Source organism: Mugil cephalus, chromosome 18, assembly GCF_022458985.1.
Source record: "Mugil cephalus isolate CIBA_MC_2020 chromosome 18, CIBA_Mcephalus_1.1, whole genome shotgun sequence".
Lineage (NCBI taxonomy): Eukaryota > Metazoa > Chordata > Actinopteri > Mugiliformes > Mugilidae > Mugil > Mugil cephalus.
Genome location: NC_061787.1, coordinates 363,504 through 376,043, shown reverse-complemented (window position 1 = coordinate 376,043; position 12,540 = coordinate 363,504). Strand labels below are relative to the sequence as shown.

The 12,540-nt window shown below is 42.0% G+C and overlaps 1 protein-coding gene across 1 annotated transcript; it reads left to right on the top strand.

Annotated features, from left to right (window-relative positions):
* The first annotated feature begins 535 nt into the window (after window positions 1–535).
* Window positions 536–11,039, top strand: rsu1 (Ras suppressor protein 1). The gene is made up of 9 exons (XM_047568544.1): window positions 536–682; window positions 834–949; window positions 1,843–1,893; window positions 3,003–3,123; window positions 4,224–4,342; window positions 5,333–5,415; window positions 5,992–6,106; window positions 6,240–6,372; window positions 10,028–11,039. Exons 2-9 carry the CDS (start codon window positions 841–843, stop codon window positions 10,128–10,130), a joined length of 834 nt encoding a protein of 277 aa, XP_047424500.1. The 5' UTR covers window positions 536–682; window positions 834–840; the 3' UTR covers window positions 10,131–11,039.
* The last annotated feature ends 1,501 nt before the right edge of the window (window positions 11,040–12,540 follow it).

Genomic DNA, 12,540 nt, shown 5'->3' with positions numbered 1-12,540 from the left:
CACTGTCTTGTCCAAAACATTTTATAGTCTTAGAAATTATTTAACGATTTTAACTATTTTAATTAGCGCCACACTGTAAATACACAGTGTCTTTATATTTCTATTTTCTCTCAGAGCGAATTCGTTTTTATTTAGTTCCGACTAAATCTCACAATTCTGACTTTAATCTAAGAATTCTGAGGGAAAAAAGTCAGAACTAAATTAATTAAATAAATAAATGTCTCTAACTACATTTTATTTTTTATTTATGTATTTATTTTCCCACTGGCCCTAATCTTCTTCACTAGTTTCGTATATTCTTGTCAAATTCTGCGCTTCTGTGACGAGGACGTTTCCCATAAATGAAACTATGTGTCCTGACATAATTAAAATGATATGAAGTAAAAAAGGACGGAAGCTTCGAAACTCGCTTCGTAAAAGACTGAGAAGCCTCGGTCCTCGTCCCCGTCCCCCAGGTCCCCTGTCCTCTGTCCCCCGTCCCCCGTCCCCGTCCTGGGACCCCTGTCCTCCGTCCCCCGTCCCTGGTGGACACCGTGTTGGTTGAACCTAAACACACAGAAACAGGAAATGTCCTATTATGGACGGGTGACTCGAACATTCACTTCCGTTTGGGTGTGAGCTCGAAGCAGAGTCCCGAGAAGCGACAACAACTTCTTCTTTTGGCCTTTTCGTTTTTAACAAGGTAAAATTCTTTAGTCTTTTTCTGCTTTTGATGTAGCAGAACCACAGTGGACTAGTTCTGTTTTAGCTCAACAGGAAGAGGAGGAAGAGAATGAAGAGGAAGAGCAGGACTGCGCCGTAGCACTTTTTTCATGAATGCTTTTTTCTTCCAGGATAAAAATGTCCAAGTCCTTGAAGAAGATAGTGGAGGAGAGTCGGGACAAGAACCTTCTGGAGGTGGAGATGTGCGACCGGGGGATTTCGAACATGCTCGACATCCCAGGACTCTGTAAGAGACAGTTAGATGAGGGTTGGGTTCGGTTAGGTTTAGGTTTAGGTTTAGGTTTGGGTTAGATGAGGTTTGGGTTAGGACAGTGAGGACAGTGAGGACAGTTGGGACAGTGAGGACAGTGAGGACAGTCCGTCCGTTTCCTCTAAACGTATGGAGACACCGTTACTCGTCGTTGATCCGCAGAGACGCGTCACAGGAGACAGACGCAGACACGAAGTCACTGTGACGCGCAGTGGGAAGAAAACACGGGAGATGTGTTCCTCTGAAATCACAGGTGGCAAACATGCAGCCCGCGGACCTAAAGCGGCCCACCCGCGGCTCTAATCCGGCCCTCAGCATCAATTTACAAAGACTGGAATTAGAAAGAAAATAACTTCTACCTGTAACTTATCCACGGGTTTAATCAGAGAAGTGGACAGAAGACAACACTGAGACCAGGAGGAAACGATAATCTGCCCAAATTACTTGTGCATTAAAGTCTAATTTTCCCAAACAAACAAATACATCACTATATTATTTCATTTTCATTTGCTTACTTGTCTCTCCTCTTTTTTTTTTTATTTCTTTGCGGGTCGTAAAGCGTTAAACATGGCTGCCACATTTTGTGCAGGAAGGTAGAACGTAGACCGTCCTCCTGATGTGAAACTGTCCTTGATGATTTAGTTTTTACTGGGGATAAACTGTTGGTTGTTGTTGGTAGTGAATGTCTGGACCAGATAATGATTCCAGCAGAAATGTTTCCTAAGATCACGTCGTCTCCTTTAGACCATGAAGGGAAACTTGGTTCTAATCTTCAGGTCTTTGAATAAATAGTTTTGTGTCGTACGTCAGTGAGAAGCAGGAACAAACAGAACAAGTGTTTCACTGACATCATGTTTCATTTGTTTCAGTTACTCTGTCCAACATCACTCAGCTGGTCCTCAGTCACAACAAACTCACAGGTAAGATTCTTCACATTCGGATTTTCTTCTTGCTTATGAAACCTGGACTATTGGACTATTAGAGGAAGAACTTTACAAAACGGTTCAATCTAAACTATAAAAACGTTCCCACATCTGATAGAATCTGCCCTTTGACACCAAGAACCCATTTACACAGAATCCAGTTAAAACACAACAACACAATAAGCAGAAAAATAATGAGAATAATACAATAAAATGAAATAAAATAGGAATCAGCCAAACTGACTGTCACGTTTCCATCGTACAAACCGAAACAAATGAAATGTTTGTCGACTTTAATGACGACACGATCAAACCTTTCTTTATGTTTCATGACATAGCAGCTTTAATTGTTCTTTTAAATGTAAAATGTGATAAAATAGTATTTTTAAAAGGTCTCTGTTCATTTTAAATAGTTTTTAAAAGGATTTTGTGAATGTTTTTTATGAGTTTTAAATATAATTTGCAGTGATCTACTAATTCCTGACGTTTGGATTCACGTGTGTTTGTTGGATCTATGTTGTTTTCTACTCATGATTCTTGTGGCTATTTTTTAGTGAATGTTTTACGAGTATTTCCCCAAACGTTAACACAGTGTGTCCCACATGGAACAGACATAGTGTTAGTGATATAAAATGTTTTCTTATCCTTTACCTCATGTTGGTTTTGATATTTTTACCTTTGTATAATTTATGTGATTTCATGCAGCAGGACACACAGACATTTACTGACTCTGTTCATTTCAGGACCATCAGTCACATAAATATCATTCAAAGATAATTTATTTAGATCAAACCAACTCTTAAAGGTTTAAGTCTGTGATGTGTTTTTCCTTGATGCCAGAGGAACCGTTTGACTTTCCAGCCGTGTCACAGAACATCCTCCAGAATATTCAGAGCATTAAAAGATAATAACTTTAGTAAATACAGGAGAATTATAGTGGGAGTAGTAACACACGGCTAATTTAAAATGTTCCTTATACGTGGGCAGAGCGCTGGTTGGATATTAACACATCGAATCCTTTCACAGTCGCTCCAGTATCAGGATGTGAAGTGTAACTGGGACAGTGTGTGTCTTTCACATCACTTTCCTCTGTGGTTCTGTTCCAGTTGTTCCTCCCAACATCTCTGAACTGAAGAACCTGGAAGTTCTGAACATGTTCAACAACCAGATTGAAGATCTTCCCACTCAGCTCAGCAGCCTGCAGAAGCTGAAACACCTGAACCTCGGGTTGGTTTTACCTTTCTGTCTTTGCACTGTTTCATATAAACACATCCAGGTTCAGTCAGACTGAGGTTTGAAGCTTAAAGCTCAGAAAAATCCCTTCATCCCTTCCACCTGAAACACACACACACCACCAGGATAATTATTTAATACCTCAGAACTTCTTCTCAATAGTTCTTTAAATGCTGCAGCTGATACTGTTTTTATCGCCTTCTGGTCTTTTTGAGCCTGTTCACATGATTCTACACCACATGTTGTGCCTTAATGCTACGGATCCATCAGGACGTGTTTCCATGGGGAGTTAAGTCATGTCTGACATAGAAATAAGACCAGAGGCTGAACTGTCCTTCCCTCCTGTCACCGTAACAGTGGAGTTTTGGCACATGTTGGGTCGGGTCATGAACATTTCCTGCTAAAACCTTTGTGGTGTTTCTATAATGAAAGTGTTTGACCTCTGAATGAGTTCAGTGACATGTCTGTTTCATCATCTCATCCTCCAAACAGAACCACTTGTAATTTCTTTCACACTCCTGGAGGTATTGCTGGTTTACCTGCACCTGTACCTGTACCTGCACCTGTACCTGTACCTGTACCTGTACCTGTGCCTGTACCTGTACCTGTGCCTGTACCTGTACCTGTACCTGCACCTGTACCTGTACCTGTACCTGTGCCTGTACCTGTACCTGTGCCTGTACCTGTACCTGTACCTGCACCTGTACCTGTACCTGTGCCTGTACCTGTACCTGTACCTGTGCCTGTACCTGTACCTGTACCTGTACCTGTGCAGGGATGGAGCTGCAGCATGGGTTTCCCTGCCTCCACCAGAGAAAGGGATGAGATAAAGACTGATGGTTAGACTATTGGGTTCAGGTCCGTGAGCTGAATGTTAAGAGAAGCTGAGTCACAAGTTAACGGGTTAAAGAAGAACAGAATAAAGGGTTTGAACGGTTCATGTGCAGAAAGCACCAACGTCTCAGATCTGTAATGAAACATGAAATAACGCGTCCTCCACCCACCTGCTCAGGGTCTCAGCACATCCTGAAAACACATACGCATGAATCACACATGTTTCCACATGATTCATTCATCTGGTCTTGTTGATGCAGGATGAACCGTCTGAGCACTTTGCCCAGAGGATTTGGTTCATTGCCGGCGCTGGAGGTTTTGGACCTCACCTATAACAACCTGAACCAGAACTCGCTGCCTGGAAACTTCTTCTACCTCAGTGAGTACACACACACACACACACACACACACACAGTATGCCAGCATCATTCACAGGTTTGTTAGATCAGATCTGACTCTAATAGTTCAGATTTAAGATGGAGGAGGATTCTAGCTCTTATTAAGATCCGATCTGGGTAATCCAGTTCCACAAAAGAGGTGGAGGTGGTCTGGGTCTCATGTGTCTCATGTGTCCTCGTTCCTTTGGTTTCTGTGGACGTGATGCTTCTGGAGTCACATTAAAGACCTTCTCATTCATTCAGAAAATAATCTGAGGTAAAATTTAAAAAGTGTTTAATGTGAGAACAGGAGAGTGATTCAAAGTTCAAATTCAGTTCATGCCATAGATGCTATTTATTCATGTATTGCTTCAGGCGCTTCAACATGTGTAACGCAGACTGGCTGAAGCTTTCGCTCAGAGCAGAGATCAGGAAATAAAAATGGAACGTTTGAAGAGATGTTCTTGGTTCTGAAACAGAGACAGACGCTGTTAGAATATTCTAATGTTCGATAATATTCTACATAAAATCCTGCCAGAGTTTATTTACACACACAGACACTGAGATCTTCAGACTTCCTCCCATCTTTGAGCCAGTCTCTTGATTCCATCTGTACTTTGAGTTTCACAGCAGCTTCAAACAGAAAGACCAAACCTGGAATCAGCTTAAATGATGACGCATTAACAGGGAAATATCCCATTAACCCATTAAATAGCTTCCGGGTAAATTAGGTCCATTGAAACAGAGCAAAGTTTAAATTGTGATGAAAAGTTTTTAACATTAATAAGGATTTAAAGATGTATCTCTTGTCATAAAGGTCTTTCTAGGAGCAGTCACGGCTGCTTCACTGAACCATTTAAAGAAAGAAGGTCCTATTTCAGTCAGCGTGATAAAGTCACTTCTGTTTATTGCTTAATGGAATAGAAGTCGTGGTCTTCGTCCAACCACAGGATAGAAACGTGTGCAGACTAACAGACATGTTTGTGTTGCAGCGACTCTTCGAGCTCTTTATTTGAGCGACAACGACTTCGCCGTCCTTCCTGTTGATATCGGGAAGCTGACCAAGCTGCAGATAGTAAGTTCAGTCCAGTTCCTCACTGCTAGATTTACCAGCCAGATACGTCTGCTCACTCGTAGTCGTCCCAGGTACGCTGAGAATTCTGCTGCAGTACAAGAATTAACAAAATCAGAAAGAGACGCTGTGTCTTTTATTCTTATAATCGGTTTAGGTGAGAGGATTTAAATCCCGCAAAACCTGTCATAAAAAAGGTCAATCTGTGTAGGAACTGACTGGTTTTGCCTCTTCAGTTACAGACAAACTCTTATCTCCTAACATCTGTATCATGTGTGACTGCAGCGACGCTAATTCATCACCTGCATGAGAAAACGTGTTAACTCGGTATCAGAAATCATGTCAAACTGTGGGTTAAATGTGTCGTTACATCCATGATAACTGTCCCCTTCCTTCCTTCCCTCCTTCCTTCCTTTCTTCCTTCCTTCTGTCCTTCCTTCCTTCCTTCCTTTCCTCTCTCCTCTCTTCAGCTTCCTTCCTTCCGTTACTTCCGCCCTTTCCTTCCTTCTTCCTCTCATTCCCTCCCTCCTCTCCTCCTCTCCATCCATCTCTGTTCCTTCCCTCCCTCCCTCCTTGCAGCTCAGTCTCAGAGATAATGACCTCATCTCGTTGCCTAAGGAAATCGGGGATTTGGCTCAACTCAAAGAGCTTCACATCCAGGGCAACAGACTGACTGTGCTGCCTCCTGAACTAGGTACTGAAGATCAACGCACACACACGCACACACACATACACACACACACACACACACACACACCTGCAGGCTCGGCTGTGTGTATGAAACTGTGTGAGCTCAGTGGTGTGTTTGTGTGTTTGTGTGTTTCCAGGGAACCTGGATCTGACTGGTCCTAAACAGGTTTTCAAGGCAGAGAATAATCCGTGGGTCACTCCCATCGCAGACCAGTTCCAGCTCGGAGTTTCCCACGTGTTCGAATATGTCCGTTCAGAGACCTACAAGTAGTGAGTACTAACGCTCACACACTCATGTGATGGTGCAACACGTGTTTAATTGAAATATATTACAGTATGTTATTGACCTCTGGTGGCGTTAATGTTATTCTGAAACTGTGGCGAGAGAAGCTTCAACTGAAACAAAACCAACAACACAACAGTGTTATTTAGTGGCTGGTTGGGAGACTTCAGGCAGTTAATGGGAACTGATTCTGTTTGCTGCACATTCACCTCCAACCAAATAAAGTCCATGAGACGTGTCATTCATAACCTTTATATGAGCACAAACCAGATGGAAACTGTCTCAGACCATCAGCAACACGTCACTAACATGAGAAACTAAAACAAATACAACCGAGCAGAATCTCATGTTCTCAACACAAACATGAAGGAAACTATTAGAAACTGATCCCACAGAACCGAGTGGAGAGAAGCTGCAGTCGCCCTCATCTTCATCTTCACTGTGGCATCAGACGGAAACATCGACATTTATGTTGCAGGTTGAAATGGTTGAAATTTGCAGAAATCTGTAAAACCGTAATATTGCTTTGTCATCGCACTCATCGAGTGTTGATTCCTTCCGTTTGCATTTTGCAATAAAAGGAGCAATTCATTATATTTATCGACAAGCAGATCAAAGTGACCAATCAGCTGTGTCGATCAAGCTGGATGATGGAGTGCGTAGCTGCCCTGTTTCATGGACTGACACTGTGTCTCTGCAATCAGTCAGTGTCAGCATCCATCAAACAACACATGCATAATGTATCTACCAGCTCGTCTAAAGGCCTGGGCTTAAAAACCACCACAGTAAAACAGTCCTGGACACCTCTGCTGTCTTTCATCACATGACCCAGTTCTGACCTGTGGTCCTGAATCAACATAATAACACAACCTGTTTACAGCCTTATGGTCGCTTTAGTCCTAGCCTTAGTCCTAACCTTAGTCCTAACCTTAGTCCTAGCCTTAGTCCTAGCCTTAGTCCTAACCTTAGTCCTAGCCTTAGTCCTAACCTTAGTCCTAACCTTAGTCCTAACCTTAGTCCTAACCTTAGTCCTAGCCTTAGTCCTAACCTTAGTCCTAGCCTTAGTCCTAGCCTTAGTCCTAGCCTTAGTCCTAACCTTAGTCCTAACTTTAGTCCTAACCCTAACTAAGGTCCCGGAGAGGAGCAGGGACTGGGGGTTTGTCCTGACGGGATCTGTACCAGAATATGTCCCAAAGAGCAGCTGACGTCTACACACACAAACCTAAACTAAACTAAAACTTTCTGTAGGCAAAATATCTGGAGCTGTTGCATTTACATTTGGCAGCAGTTGATAAGACACATCAACACACAACATGTTCAAGGAAGTTAGTGAAACTGGTCGTCCTCAGTCCACAAATACAAGAAACACCATTAAAGAGAAGGAGCATCAGGAGCAGGCTGATTAATGATTTCTTACTTTCTGAGGAAAAGCACTCGTAGACTGAGACCGAGACTTAGACTTAGACTTGGACTTAGACTGAGACTTAGACTGAGACTGAGACTGAGACTGAGACTTAGTCTGAGACTGAGACTTGGACTTTAATGATCCACAAGGGAAGCTGCTTGGTCAAAGTATCTTAGTTGTTTCAGAAGATGAGCCGTTCTTCAAACTATTGACATGAACATTTAATGAGGGATTAGTTAAATCATCCAGTAACATATGATCAACTGAAAAACATACATACGCGTCCTTCACGACGCTGCCTCATCTTTTTACTGACAAAAAGCCCTGAATCCTTAATTAGCTGCTGTTTATTCCCCATGACTGTGTCTGTTTCCTGCATCCTTCCCTCCTCTGGCCTCTGTCTTTCTGCTCGTATTAAACCGTCTGTACCTGTAGAGGAGGCTAAATGTCTGGTGGTGGGAGGAAACAGTCAGATCGATGGGCTCTGGCCTCACTGCACATTCAGCTCACATGCACATCCCATATATATAACGTCGCATGGTAAAGGGAAGCAAATACCAACTCAAATTCATTCCTTTTGCATATGCACAAAGTTTGCTGCGATTAATTAGGCCGTGTGGAATAGCACAACTCCATAAAGACATCATCATGGAGTGTGGATCCATTCAGCCCTCTTCTTTTCTCCTCTTCTGGATTTAATTGGCCTCAGTTCACCACTGTGGCTACACATGAACACACATGCATACACACAGAAATTGAATGAGAAATCTTTATGTTGATCTGTAGCTGGATCCCTTAGTGAACTGTATGTTTGTAAAAAAAGAGATGTGTGTTTCGAGTGTTAATGTCTGGTTGGACGTGAGACGTCCTCCTGAGGTCCGACCTCTTCAGCACACGACACCAGAACATAAAGAGTCGACGACTCGTCTCTGTCTGTCTTTGTAGGGTTTATACTTTAACAACATGACGCCAGGATAAAGAAGAATAGAAGCAGCACTGAGAATCATTTTGATTACACCATGTTTTAGTGTAATCATGTGTCTGAGTTTAACAGAGTGTTGGTTTGGTTTGCACCAGGATCAGAATAAAAACTAATCCATCATCTTTGGACAGGAAGTAGTATTAGTAGTAAAGTGTAACCTGACTTCTCTGTGTAACATTAAATGTAACACGGAGGACAGTGATGCTCGGATGGAGCTCCAGAGACGAACCTTTTATGTGTTTCATGTGTAAGTAACTGACGTGCAGATTTGACTTTGCGTCCTCAGTCTCGGGGACGTTGTGCTGCTAATGTGTTTCACACAGAGGAAACCAGTTCTTTGAGTCCATGTCGCTGCTCCATAGACGCGCTGGTCCAGGTTTAGTCAGGACAGTGACGGGCGTTAAAAGAGTTACTGTCAAATAACGTAACAGCTTCTTCATTTCACCTGGTTCGTCCGTCAGAACATTTAACAGGTAGTTGGACAAATTCTTGCTCAGTATTACTCAGCATTGTTCGTATGTTATGTTCGTACATTTAGCTCTTCAGTTTGATTCCTGGTACGTGTTTGTAAAATGATCATTTACAAACCAGGAAACTCACAGATACGTAGATGCAGCTCCTGCACAACACTTTCCACTTTCTGTTTGGTCCAGATCGGTTCTTCCTCTGTGCAGACACAGTCTTATTGTTCTGTATGTTCCCTTCTTTCTGGAGTCTGTCTGCTCCTGCACAATGAAACGTGATAGATTTACATGACATGTTCTGGGACGTGTTAACTCTATGATCATGAACCATGTTCCTCAGTTTACCTGTAGGTGATTACCGTTAGCAGAAGCTTTCTGAATACATGTCAGTAACAGAAAAAGAAACCGAGAAGATTTGAAACAGTCACAACTTCAGTGCAAAAGTTAAAAAACAAACCACAGTTTACATTGTTCACTTTAACTCTGAGTCTGTAGATAAATATCCCGTGTGGAATTAATTCCTCGTATATGCAAGAAAAACTCAAAGACCTGATGAGCACATAGTGAAATGTCTTCTGATAAGTTCCTCTCTATATAATAACCATGTGTATTTAGGTGTAAAGTATAAACTATGAAGTCTGGAGTGTGGATGGAGAAAGGATAATATTTATTTGGGATTAATGGAAAAGAATCCACAGCGTCTCTGTGATTAATCTGATCAGAATGTGAATAGTTTGACAGCGCTCGTACAGAGTCAGTAACCGTGTGTCTCCTCTCTCTCGTCCTCCCAGTCTTTATGGCCGACACATGCAGGCAAACCCCGAACCTCCCAAAAAGAACACGGACAAGAGCAAGAAGATCAGCCGCAAACCACTGGCTGCCAAGAACAAATGAATCCCAGCGGCGGACGTCACTGCATGTGCCTTCTCCTCTTCTCTCATCTTTGTTTATTTCAACCTTTTCTATTTTATGGGATTGTTAATTACGTCCGTTTCTGCATATGCAGATTTAAATATCTGGTCCAGTGGACTCTGGATACTTTTTTACTCTTTTAACGGTTTTGAGTCCAAAAGTCAAAAACATGACGATTGTAAAAGTTTCCAGATACCAAAGCAAAACGCAGAGTTAATGAGTCCGTGTCTTTGTAAATAACTCGTGCTGGCAGAGTTTTAGGCAACACTACTGTGTATACGTGCAGACAATAAAGACACAATCTAGAGGCTTAACGAATATATAACTCCTCTCCTGTTAGCATGCGTTTTAACCCTGTTAGCATTCTGGTCCATGCATTTCTCCTTTCAGCCATGAATTTGCACCTTTTTATTTTATTTTATTTTATTTTATTATGGAGATACTTCTTCAACACAGCTGTGCAGCTTTTCATATATTGCATAGAGACTGTAGCTGAATGATATCTGTAAACCCAGGATGGATTCTTGTCATGTTTTGAATGATAGTGTTGGTGTTGGTGGTGTTAGTGTCGTAAATGTAGTAAATGTGCAGTTCTGATTGTGAGGAGCTGAGATGGAAAAGCTCTCATCAGTTACCACTTCCACAAAGTGCCATTTAATTACAATCACAGCACTGAAAGCAATTATTCCTCTAACGAACTTCATGCTTCATGTACATCACTAACTCACAGTTTGTTCAGCGTTTCTCAGCAGCTGTTATGTTTGTTCTAGTTGTTGAGACGCGGTTACAGATATTTTATGTTGTATTTAACTCAGTATTATCGTCCTACCACACGCTGTCTTTTCACTTTGTTTCCTGAAACCCAAATATAACACAGACGCACCATCCTCACACTGTTTGTCCTTCATTCTGTGTCATGTTCCCAGTTTTCACATCAGCCATAACATTATGACCACTGACAGGAGAAGTGAACAACATTTAAATCATCATAAATTAATGTTCTGCTGGGAAACGTTTGGTCCTGACATTCACAGTATTAGGAAGGTGGTCCTAATGTTATGCCTGGTCGGTGTGTGTCACTGTGACTTTCAGTCCTTAGTAGTGAAGATGACGGACGGACAGACAGTAAAAACAAACAGATCAGGGAACAGAATTAAAAGACATAATGAAAACGTTGCAGTTAAACTTTTTAGTCATAACTTCACTTGTTCCTCTGTGATATTTTCTGACCAGGTCTGATTAAGTTAATATCACTGGACTGACCCTTCACAGGTCTCACTGTTCCTCCTAAAATCCGTGTTTCCTTTTCACTTCATCTCGGTTCATCTCACATTTCCACAGAAACAATGAGTCCCTGGTTTGCTGCAGCCCATCGATTCCCACACTGTGATTTATAGGTGGCATGTGTGTCAGGCTGCACTTAATTGTCTATGGGAAGCTGAGCGTCGCTTTAATGAGTGTGGTGACACGGGGCAGAGAAGGAAGCAAAGGTCCAACATGAGGTGTGAGTACAGGGCCGGTGGTTTGGTCCAAGACGCACGGATCACGAGACGAAGCGTCACCGAGCACCAGGCTGAAGAATGAACGACTGTGTCAACCCAGACTGTTCATTCATTTACACGAGTCTTTAATTTTCTCCATCTCTTATGGAGCGGTTGGCATGGCAACTGGTGGTCATCACTGTTTCTGTAGCGTCACATAAACTGAAATGAAACTTTGACATTATATTAACTATTTAAAATGACAGAAACCATCCCTGGGAAAAATGGTTTGGCCCAAGCCCCGCCCACTAACATGGAGGAGGCGGAGCAGCCTCCAGCCACCAGGGGGCGCTCTGCTAGCTTTGGCCTCACTTCTTGGCAGCTGATGGAAGAGGAGGGACAGGGACACATTAATGTGGACACATGTTGGTTTAGTGAAGGACACAAAACGTTATTTCATGTTGTTTTGTTGAAACTGTTCGTTCTGGGTCTGTTTGCTAACGCAGAATGAAACGTGATTAATAATGATTCAAAATAAATATTTAACTGAAATGAATCCACAGCAGCTCTGAGATTAATCCGATTAAAGATCTTAATCGTTGGACAGCATTGGTTACTACAGAGTAACACTGTGTGCTTCTAAAGAAAATTAAAAACCAAGATATTGTTTTATAAATTTTAATAAATGTGTCACTGATCACGTTTTATAATCTGGTGTAACTGGTTCTGTTCTGAGCAACCGGATCAGATCAGACACTGATCAGCTGTTACCACAAAAACACTGGACACAAGGACTCGTAGATACTTATGAACAAGACGTTTTCTTACTACAATAATTTAGTTTCATTTGTTTGTCTTCTGTTTGTCTACATTCAAACTAAATCTGCTCTTTATGAGGAAACTTTCTTTAT

What these genes read in the sequence shown, in the direction of transcription:
- rsu1 (XM_047568544.1), top strand. Translation starts at nt 841, where the DNA reads ATGTCCAAGTCCTTGAAGAAGATAGTGGAGGAGAGTCGGGACAAGAAC. An exon ending in CTGAAACACCTGAACCTCGG is followed by an intron (nt 3,124 to 4,223) that starts GTTGGTTTTACC and finishes TTGTTGATGCAG; the next exon opens with GATGAACCGTCTGAGCACTT. An exon ending in AGCTGACCAAGCTGCAGATA is followed by an intron (nt 5,416 to 5,991) that starts GTAAGTTCAGTC and finishes CCCTCCTTGCAG; the next exon opens with CTCAGTCTCAGAGATAATGA.